We start from the raw sequence: 11,352 nt of genomic DNA, 5'->3' as shown, positions 1-11,352 counted from the left end.
TCTGAATTATGCTAGTTAATGCTCTGTTTATACTCTGTTGTGCTTATGATGTGTGATGCCGAAGTGTGGTGGTAACCTCATCAACTAGCCAAAGAGGTTACCACACACCAGACGTTGCATACAACCAAACACCATGTCTTGTGTTTATCCACTAACATGCAGACAACCAAACACCAGGTAGTGTGGTTCGTACCATGCAGGCAACCAAACAACATGCATATGGTGCATCTGAGGCTGCATTTGCATAGACAAATTGGGTGGAAAAGTGTATACAATGCAGGTACTGTAGCGCACGGCAACCAAACACACCCTAAGTGACACAATTGTTGATTGCGGAGATGCCCCTACAACACGGGGAGTGCGAGTCAGACAGCACGGTAAATTCGCACGTCACGCCCTTCAAGGCAAAGCAATGGACGCGCCCTCGATTTCTCTCGCCATTACCTTTCTCGGCTCTGGTGGAGCCCGCTGGAGGGGAAAGTGCGTAATTGTTTAGCCTCTGCAGCTCCACCAAACTTCACTACCAGCTGCTTGCTCACCTTTCCTTTTCTTCTTTTCTTCATCTTCTTCCTCCCCTGCTCTGCTCACTTGTTTGGTGGGGGCGAGCTCGCATTGCCTCCTCTTGCTGCAGTCCTTCCGAGGGGCCATGTCGACAATGAAGGGCGTCGACGACGAGTTCCTCGGCGTCGGCGACAAGCCGTACGTCCCCTCCTCCTGCTCCCTAACCCCTCGCCCTCTTTGCTGTTCTTTTTCTTCTTTTTCAGTTGTTCTCTCGAACTAGATTCCGGGCAAAGCTTGGATCAGCATTTGAATATGCCTCCCTGATTCATTCACTTCCCCCCTCTCATCTAATTTTACCCTTTCGCTTCAGAAAATGCCACTGTTAATTTTTCTTTTTTACCGGGGAGCAGCAGCACTGCAATAACGCTGCTCTGTTACTACTTAAGATTTCTATAAGCAAAGATAATTGCTTGGAACTCTCTAATCAGGGAGGGAATGTGGAAATAAATTTCGTGGCTTCAAAAGTTTTGTGCGTCAAGCAATATTATTCTTCATTTTACCTCAGTGCTGTAAATGTTAGGCAGTATAAATCTAGCTTAGGCTGTACAATTTTTTATTAAAATTTTAACTTTAAATCAATATAATATTCCAGAGGGCTGGATATCTGGTGTATTATGGGCACCAATGTAGTCCCAATTGCAAAATCCTTCCATGGCAAGTTCTACACTGGGAACTGCTATATCATACTCCATGTAAGTCCTTCTCCAGGGTAGGCTGTTTCAGCTGTAAAATCGTACATTTTATTAGCCTATTTACATCACTGAGTAATTTCAAATGTTGTACAATGTTTCAGACAGCTGAAGTCAAGAGCGGAACTCGAAGGCATAATGTGCATTACTGGATAGGGGAGGAGGCCAAAGAGGTGTGCGTGTTACGACCACATCAATTAATTGGGCCCTCTTGTCACTCTTTTCTTAAAAATGCCTTTTGCTTATGACTTACTTTGTGTCCTGCTGTCCATCCTGCATTGTGGTCACCTAGGAAGATTGTTTGATGGCCTCTGACAAGGCCGTTGAGTTGGATGCGGCGCTGGGCTCTCACGCGATCCAGTACAGGGAAACACAAGGCGAAGAATCCGACAAGTTCTTGTCATACTTCAAACCATGCATCATCCCTGTACAAGGTAGCTTCTCTTCGCACTGGAGAAGATCTGGGGATGAATGCGACGGGACCACGATGTTTCGGTGCGAAGGAGAGCATGTAGCTCGTCTAAGAGAAGTAAAAATTGCTAAACCAAAGAATTTTCAGCACATCTTAGTGAGTCAATGTAAGACTACTAACGACTGACAACTCTGATGATGTTTGTAGGTTCCATTTTCGCGGTCCTCTCTGGATCATAAGGCGGCATTTATAGTGGACACACCATCCAAGATTTTCCTTTTCAGCGGTTGTCATTCTTGCATACAAACAAGGGCTATGGCACTAGATGTCATAAAGCATCTGAGAGAAAACCGACACTGCGGCAGATGTGAGATCGGGATAATAGGTAGTGTTGAATGAAATTACATCTTCCATTAGCAAGGATAGAATATTCTTAGGTTTTTATTTTTGTTTGTTACTGATTGTATAGAGGATGGAAAGCTTGCTGGTGATTCAGATGCTGGTGAGTTTTGGAACCTCTTTGGAGGCTATGCGCCTATTCCTCGTGATGTACCAGACGCAGCCAATGGGGGACCGATGACTACCTCACCCAAGAAACTTTTTTGGTGACTTCCCCCGCTTAATTCAGACTCCATTAGTAACCTTGAGTTAGTATGTAAAACTATATTTGTAAACTTTCCTGTATGTAGGATTAACAAGAGAATCCTTGTTCCCATGGAGACACATGTTTTAGAAAGAGAAATGCTGAAGTCCGACAGAAGTTACATACTGGACTGTGGAGCTGAAATATTCTTGTGGATAGGGATGACAACACTAGTTTCAGAGAAGAAGACATCTGCTACCGCATTAGAGGTAAGCATAAGGATACCTGATTATTTTCCTTTTTGCTATCATTGCATATCTGCTAGTTATTTTGTAGGCTAACTTGGTAGGAAAGTTCCTACCAGAACCACAATTGTTTTCTTAATATGCTCATATGCAGATATTTGTTATCTTCAGAAAAAATATAGTTCAGATGAGTTACAACCATAGAAGAAACAGACGAGGGCTGCTAACATGTTTGATTAGTGCTATCTACTTAAGTCTTTCCATAAGCTTGAAACAAATTCTTATTTTTGTAGGAGTACGTACACTTACAAGACAGATCATCAATTGGCCGCACTGTTATAATGACTGAAGGTCATGAAATTGTCGATTTTAAGCTGCATTTTCAGCATTGGCCTAAGAATGTTGTGCAGAAGTTGTACGAGGCAGGGCGGGAGAAAGTGGCAGGTGTGAGGACCATAGTAATTTTCTGTAACTATTGGTTTCATTAAATCTGCGAATATCATGGCAAGGTCTAATGCAGAATTATGTTGCAGCAATTTTCAAGCATCAGGGATATGATGTTGCAGAAATTCCAGATGATAAACCTCGGCAGCTCATCAGTAGTAATGGTTGTCTGAAGGTAAAATTCATTGCCTAGATGTGATGCATACGTGAATCCGTCTTTTAACAAAATAGGATATACCACAGGTCTGGCTGGTGGACCGTGGTTGTGTAACACTCCTTTGCACCGAGGAGCTGGAGCAACTTTACAACGGAGATTGCTATATCATACAGTACAGCTACGCTGAAGATGGAAAAGATTATCATCTGTTCCTTGCTTGGTTTGGACAAGATAGTGTACAGGTTTACTCTTTGCTAGTCTTGTGTAAATCAAAGGCACTTTTTCATATTTTCCCTTGCTAAGGAACACTTCCACTAATCAGAAATTAAAGCCATTAACATGGTCAGCTGCAGCCATGCTACTGAGATAGTGTTTGGTTCTGTTTACGCATATAGCATGTTGTCAGTAGTTTGCATGTTACTTAAATTAGTTTGTGAATTTGGCTGCAGGAAGATAGAGTTGCCACAGTTTCATTGATGCCAAGCATGGCTGATTCAGTCAAAGGACGTGCAGTTGTGGTGAGCTAATTCACTCCTTAGTCCCACTCTAAATCCTGGCGTTGACAAAAAATAAAACCAGAGTCTTTGCCATGCTATTCAAGTATCACTCAATTGCGAAGTGCAATTTCAGGGGCAAGTGCTTGAGGGCAGAGAACCAGAGTTGTTTTTCCTAGTATTCAAGTCACTGATCATATTCAAGGTATACTTCTCATGATGCGTGGTTCATGTACTTGGATGTTAATGAAGGGATGCATACTTGGATATGAATGCTGGAGTTTCTCATCTTCGTTTGCAGGGTGGCAGGAGTACTGCATATAAGAACTCTACTCTGCAGAAAAGCAATAGAACTGAACTGTACCAGAAAGATGGGGCCGCATTATTCCGGGTTCAAGGGCTGAGACCTGATTGCATACAAGCCATTCAGGTTCATCTGGTGAGTTAGGGCAAAACCATAATACAAATGCATATTCAGAGTTAGCCTTTTACGCCAAATCACACTTAAATATCATTTAATCCTCTGTTGTTCTAAATCATCCTATGGTTACTGGATTACTTACTGAATTGCAGGCTGCAAGTTCGCTTAATTCGTCACACTGTTACATTTTGCAAGACGGCGCTTCTTTCTTTACATGGCTAGGAAGTCTTTCTTCACCCAGTGACCATGTTCTACTTGATAGAATGATGGATAAGTTGTGTGTAAGGATAACACTGCAAACAAACCCCTTTGTGTCTTATTACAATATTTCTATAGATTGTAATGTATTCACCTTATGGACTATATTTAGTGCTATTTTGCAGCCACTGAAGCAATCATTGTTAGTAAGAGAAGGTTCTGAACCTGACCGTTTCTGGACAACATTAGGAGGAAGATCAGAATACTCCAAAGAAAAGTGTGTCAAGGGTTGGCCAACAGATCCACATCTGTATACGTGTACTTTTCAACAATGTGCGTGCAATAGTGTTGTATATTTTTCCTTCCAATAGCCTCTGCGCATAAGATCAGTTCTGACCCTGCTATATGATTGTTTTCAGGTCTGTTCAAGGTTAGTGCTATGTTACAATGAACCACAGGAAATGAAGGATACATCCGACTCGTACCTTGTTGATTTCTGTTGAAAAGGTTGAATAATTTCTTCTGGTATTCCATTCTTCCAGGCAAAGGAGGTATTCAGCTTCTCGCAGGATGATCTGGCAACTGAGGAGACGTTGATACTGGACTGCGGCGAACAAATCTTCGTCTGGGTTGGACTTCACTCAGGTGTCACGTCCAAGGAGCACGCCCTCGACTTCGGCAAGGTCCTAGTGTTTCCAACTTGTGATTGTGCGACAGGGAAATCACAAAACTCAGTGTGCTTCTCTATTACCTGCAGATGTTCCTTCAGGCAGGCATTGCTTGGGATGGACCACGGTCGATCACTGACACAACCGTGTATGCTGTCGCGGAAGGCGATGAACCTGCATTTTTCACCAGCTTCTTCAACTGGGATAGCTCAAAACAAGCTGCAGCTGTAAGTGCTACTGAAGTGCACATCAATGCCGGCTTCATTTTTTAGTTGTTCACATATCTCATAAAATTAGGCTGCACACTGGATCAATTCAAGATCAATCTAATGACTAGTTTCTGTATTTGTTGCATGTAGATGCTGGGCAACTCATTTGAGAGGAAGCTGGCAATGCTGAAAGGGCTTTCACCAAAATTGGAGGTTATAGTTTATTACCTTATCTCACCAATTTTCTTCAAAACAACCTGTCTCAACAGTGAAAGTTTGCCTGAAGACTAATATTTTAACTATCAGCTGAAAACTAGTACTCCCTCTGTTTTTATTTACTCTGCATATTAGAGTTGACTGAAGCCAAACTTCATAAAGTTTGACCAAGTTTATAGAAAACAATATAGACATCTATCATAATAAATCTATACGATGTGAAAGTACATTTAATAATAAATGTAATGTTGTTGATTTGTTATTGTATATCTTAATATTTTTGTATATAAACTTGGTCAAAGTTTGTAAAACTTGACTTTGACCAAAGCTAATATGCGAACTAAATAAAAACGGAGGGAGTACCATCTCCGTGCAAACCCCATGGAATCCACATTTATAAAATTTGGGGAAAATCTAAAAGAACCTGTTAAATGCCGGAATATAATTTAATCGCATTTCGAGGATATAAAAAATCTACGTGAATAGTGATCTAGTGCTAGTACTACTGTTTAGCGGTATTTATTTCATTGCTTGCCAATTCCATATCTTCCAAAAATGAAATCGTTATTCCTTTTAAAACTAAGGAAATTAGACATAGTTTCAGTTTGACGTTTGCCACCTGTTCCCAATCTTGAAATTCCCCCTCCTGTGTGACAGTCACCGGACAGGAGCTTGCGCAAGTCTTCGTCGCGAAGACAGGGGATGTTGTCAGAGCCGACGACGCCGGAGCAGCAGCAGCAGCAGCAGCCGGCCGCGAGGAGGACGTTCGGGTCTGCCTCTGCCGGGAGGACCGCTAGGGAGAGACTGCCGCCATCTTCATCGGCAGCGTCGGCGTCGCCGGCAACACCACCCTGGTCTCTCAAGAGCCGCACGTCGTCGTCGCCGTCGACGCCAGCAACGGCGCGGCGGCTCTTCCCTTCCTCCTCGCTGCACGCGCCGGGGACAGCGGCCGCACATCTCCCCTCCCCTACGGCCATAGGGAGTCCTGGTCGACGACGGTGAGCAGAGCTCCCTGGTGCACACCGGAGGAGGATAGGTGAAACCTGTACCTGTACTGTAACATACGCCCGATATTGAGAGAAGTGCATATTACACCCCCCAAACTCTAGCCCTGGTCTAATATACACCCCCCAACTTCAATACCATCTATACATCCCTCAACTCTCAAAACTGGCCATAATTCAACCATCCCCTCCCTGTTGCCCGGTTTTGACCCAGTTTGACCGGTTTTGACTGAGTGAACAGTAAAAATGAAATTTTAAAAACCATAAATACTTTTTTTGGAAAAAATTCAAAAAAGTTCCAAGTTTTTTTCACCGTGTGAACAGTAAATTTAAAAAAAATCACCTTTTCATGCTTCAGCATGTTTGGACACCTGAGTAAATTCGAGATGTCCGTAAATTCGATTTTTTTTTCAAAATTTCAGCTTGGTGAACAGTAAAATTGATTTTTTGTAAAAAACCCTTTTTTTTGCATGGATGATGTTTGAGCGCGTGGTGATTTTTTTTTGATTTTTTCCCGAATTACTGTTCACCATGCTGAAAATTTTGAATTTTTTTCGAATTTACGGACATCTCAAATTTACTCACGTGTCCAAACATGCTGAAAAGGTGATTTTTTTAATTTACTGTTCACGCGGTGAAAAAACTTGAAACTTTTTTAAATTTTTTCAAAAAAAGTATTTTTGTTTTTTAAGTTTTTATTTTTTACTGTTCACTTAGTCAAAACCGGTTAAACTGGGTCAAAACCGGTCAACAGGGAGGGGAGGGTTGAATTCTAGCCGGTTTTGAGAGTTGGGGGTGTATTTTAGACGGTATTGAAGTTGAGGGGTGTATATTAGACTAAGGCTAGAGTTGGGGGGTGTAATATGCACTTCTCTCCCCGATATTTGCTTGCCCATCAGAGAATGTGATTTCGCCTCGTCCTAGGCTAATCAGAACGAAAATGTCATAGAAACTAGTACTCCATCCGTTCGTTTTTATAAGATGTTTTGGACAGCCAGATTTGAACTATTTTGGGCATTGTTAGAATTTTCTAAAACGTCTTATAAAAGTGAATAGAGAAAGTATTATATATGCCAACTAAGTATTTTGATGAGATGGCACACATTTAAATATCATTGTATGATACCGTATGAAGTAAGATGCATAGTAATAAATTGAGTAACTATGTATCAAGATATGATGTTATGCATTATGGAGGTAGAACACACCATTTCCTCTCAGCTTCCTTCTTGTCTTTTTCTTTTGACCTTCTCCGTGGTTCCTTCTCTGTTCGCTCGGCCATGTCGGTGCCCCTATTCCTGACTTGTTGTGATCACCACGCCAGTTCTTCAGTGCACGCGGACACTGATGAGGGTACTTTTTCTTTTGAGAGAGGCAAAAAGTACCGGCTACTTTTAAGAGAGGCAAAAAGTAGCTTTGTGAGCTAAGGGCCGGCCTGATCCCGGAGCTTCGCCGCCAGCGTCGCTGGCTGGGGAAGTGATGGAAGAGGTGTTGGAAATACGCCCTAGAGGCAATAATAAATATATTACCTATTCTTGACTTGTTGTGATCACCACGCCAATTCTTCAGTGCATGCGGACACTGAAGAGGGGTTACTCGTGGACACTGCATCAACTACTTTTGAGAGAGGCAAAAAGTAGCTTTGTGAGCTCAGGGCCGGCTTGATCCTGGAGCTTCTCCGCCAGCGTCTCTAGCTGGGGAAGTGATGGGAGAGGTGTTGGAAATGCGCCCTAAAGGCAATAATAAATATGTTATTATCATATTTTGTTGTTCATGATAAATGTTTATTATCCATGTTAGAATTGTATTGACCGAAAACTTAAATACATGTGTGGATGAATAAACAAACACCGTGTTCCTATTGAGCCTCTACTAGACTAGCTCGTTGATTAAAGATGGTTAAGATTTTCTGACCATAGACATGAGTTGTCATTTAATAATGGAATCACATCATTAGAAGAATGATGTCATGGACATACCCAACCATAAGCTTAGCATCAGATCACATCACTTAGTTTAATTGCTACAACTTTAGTCATGTCAAGTATATGTTTCTTAGACCATGAAATCGTGCCACTCCCTAATACCAGAAGAATACTTTGTGTGCATCAGAAGTCACTTCGTAACTGGGTGATCATAAAGATGCTCTCCAGCTATCTCGGAAAGTGTTTGATGCGGAGCATCCCACGATCATCCCCATGGACCTACCTTCGTCTCCCCAAGTGCCAAGTGGACCGACAACACGAGCACGTGCAAAAGCTATCGAGACCGAGGTGACATCTCTTTTTAATGAGCTTCCGTATGAACCACATGAAACATGGCTACTACCTCAATCGAAAATGCTATGTGTGCTTAGGTACGAAGAAGGCCTCCTCGGAAACACTCGAAATGAAGACCAAGCCCCAGGAAGGCGCGCAAAGGAGCACGACGGAAGGAACCGCTGGAAGTCTACAGCGACCGGACATCCGGCCCATGGCCCGAACATCTAGCACCTGAAGACAAGAGCAACAACAGCAAGGAAGCCGCTGCGAAGCTCCAGGAGCCTGACATCCGGCTCTGGCCCGGACATCTGGCCTAAAAGCCCCAGAGATATCCGGCTGAGCTCGTGAAATCCGGCTCCCGGACACCAGTACCGTGACCAGCGGCCAGGCCGAACATTCGGCCCCGACCCTAGACATTCGGTGACCTGCGAAGCCCCAGACATCCGGCACCTACGCATGCCTAACCGGGCCAGACGCCCATGTATCCCCTCTCCTCCTCTCCTATCATGTGGCACACTATATATAGACCCCCAGGTCCTCCTAGTTATGGTTAGCAAAGTATACTAAGATATTTTAGAGGGCTTTGGTCATCTACCACTCCTTTGGAGATCAAGACCTCCTAGGAGGAGATTGATACGTCTCCAACGCATCTATTATTTTTTATTGTTCCATGCTATTAAAGTATCAATCTTGGATGTTTTATATACATTTGCAAGCAACTTTATATCATTTTTGGGGCTAAGCTATTAACCTAGTGCCCAGTGCCAGCTGTTGTTTTTTGCTTGTTTTTGGTTTCGCAGAATATCAGTACCAAACGAAGTCCAAATGCCACAAATTTTTTTTGGAGATTTTTTCTGGACATAATGAACACTTGAAGCTTCGGGAGAAGACCAGGCATGGGAGCATGGGCACACCACCCCCAGGGCGGGCCCAGGGGGTTGTCGGGCCCTGATGGGTGGTGGGGCTCCTGAGGCTCCGTCTGACCTAATTCCGCCTCTATAAACACCCATAAATCCCGAAACCCTCGGAGGAGTCCACGAAATACTTTTTTCGCTGCCGCAAGTTCCAGAACCATGAGATCCTATCTAGAGGCCTTTTAGGCACTCTGCTGGAGGGGGGAACAATCATGGAGGGGTTCTTCATCAACCTTGCCACCCCTCCGATGATGCGTGAATAGTTTATTACAGACCTACGGGTCCATAGTTAGTACCTAGATGGCTACTTCTCTCTCTATGTTCTTCAATACAATGCTCTCCTTGATGTTCTTGGAGTTCTATCCGATGCAATTTTTTTGCAGTGTGTTTGTTGAGATATGATGAATTGTGAGTTTATGATCAGATCTATCCATGAATTTTATTTGGGTTCTCTATGAACTCTTTTATGCATGATTAATATAGCCTCGTATTTCTTCTCCAATTTATTGGTTTGGTTTGGCACACATCCTTGTTGCTACATCGGCACACATCAAATCCAACATTGACATTGTTTATCCCAAGATTTATGTTGCTACATCGGCCTCATGGTGAACTGTGTTATATGATTACGTAAACATAAGACAATCGAGGCACTTTTAGCAAACAAAAGACATGAGAGGCCTGGTGTAACGCCCCGAATATAATTTTCCATATTTGTAACTCCGACTCTTGCCATTTTCGGCTATGTGATATGATATTCCCTTCGTGGTTGGGTTTTTGTCTTCGTTTTCCATTTTTTTCATGTCACACATTTCATATCATGTCATCATGTGCATCTCATTTGCATACATGTTCGTCTCATGCATCCGAGCATTTTCCCTATTGTCTGTTTCGCAATCCGACGCTCCCACATGCACCTGGTGCACCACTTGAGGGAGTCCTGGATTAGGTGGTCTCCGGATAGCCAGACTGTTAGACTATGAAGATACAAGATTGAAGACTTCGTCTCGTGTCCGGATGGGACTCTACTTGGCGTGGAAGGCAAGCTAGGCAATACGGATATGGATATCTCCTCCTTTGTAACCGACCTTGTGTAACCTTAACCCTCTCCGGTGTCTATATAAACCGAAGGGTTTTAGTCCGTAGGACAACAACCACAACATACAATCATACCATAGGCTAGCTTCTAGGGTTTAGCCTCTCAGATCTCGTGGTAGATCTACTCTTGTACTACACATGTCATCAATATTAATCAAGCAGGACGTAGGGTTTTACCTCCATCAAGAGGGCCCGAACCTGGGTAAAACATCGTGTCCCCTGCCTCCTGTTACCATCCGGCCTAGACGCACAGTTCGGGACCCCCTACCCGAGATCCGCCGGTTTTGACACCGACATTGGTGCTTTCATTGAGAGTTCCGCTATGCCGTCGCCATTAGGAAGGATGTCTCATCCCGTCTTTAAAGACGGCACTGTTGCTGAGGGAGCTTTGGCTATCGGCCAAACTCTCCGGCTAGGTGGTTTTCTTATGACCGCCTGTTCGACCGCTGCGCCGATGATGACTTCTCGGGTCATCAAAAGCAATCTTCATGTCAACTCGGAACTCGCCGAGCAGTTAGATCCAATGGAGCTCTCTTCCCTGAACGAGCTCTTGGATCGCATCGCCGCCCTGGGAGTCGCTACAGACTACGATCAGATTGGGCCTAAACCCGATGTGAGAGAGATCAACTCTCCCCAGGTCACCCATCACATTGCAGTGGTGGAGGAACAATGCGGCAACCCTTCATCTATCTTAAGGACTAGCTATGTCCGGATTCCCAATCCCTCCAAGCCGGATACCCGCGGAGGGGAGGACGTCACTCAAGGCCTGAACCTAGAA

At 43.7% G+C, this 11,352-nt stretch overlaps 1 protein-coding gene across 3 annotated transcripts; it reads left to right on the top strand.

Annotated features, from left to right (window-relative positions):
* The first annotated feature begins 472 nt into the window (after positions 1–472).
* LOC119367827 (villin-1-like) lies at positions 473–7,394 on the top strand. 3 transcript variants are annotated; one of them, XM_037633226.1, is made up of 20 exons: positions 473–699; positions 1,154–1,253; positions 1,355–1,423; positions 1,543–1,779; positions 1,870–2,047; positions 2,132–2,267; positions 2,352–2,514; positions 2,784–2,934; positions 3,024–3,109; positions 3,178–3,333; positions 3,541–3,609; positions 3,722–3,790; positions 3,887–4,024; positions 4,159–4,287; positions 4,390–4,537; positions 4,624–4,634; positions 4,747–4,887; positions 4,962–5,099; positions 5,232–5,294; positions 5,955–7,394. In XM_037633226.1, the coding sequence occupies exons 1-20, from the start codon at positions 647–649 to the stop codon at positions 6,297–6,299; spliced, it is 2,580 nt and encodes an 859-aa protein (XP_037489123.1). In that variant the 5' UTR covers positions 473–646; the 3' UTR covers positions 6,300–7,394. The 3 variants fall into 3 exon arrangements, with proteins under 3 accessions (XP_037489123.1, XP_037489136.1, XP_037489129.1); XM_037633239.1 differs by lacking the exon at positions 5,955–7,394 and having other exon boundaries at positions 5,232–5,387; XM_037633232.1 differs by lacking the exon at positions 473–699 and having other exon boundaries at positions 1,236–1,253; positions 1,547–1,779.
* Positions 7,395–11,352: the final 3,958 nt, after the last annotated feature.

This window comes from Triticum dicoccoides, chromosome 1A, assembly GCF_002162155.2.
Source record: "Triticum dicoccoides isolate Atlit2015 ecotype Zavitan chromosome 1A, WEW_v2.0, whole genome shotgun sequence".
NCBI lineage: Eukaryota > Viridiplantae > Streptophyta > Magnoliopsida > Poales > Poaceae > Triticum > Triticum dicoccoides.
This window is presented reverse-complemented; position numbering and strand designations above follow the sequence as displayed.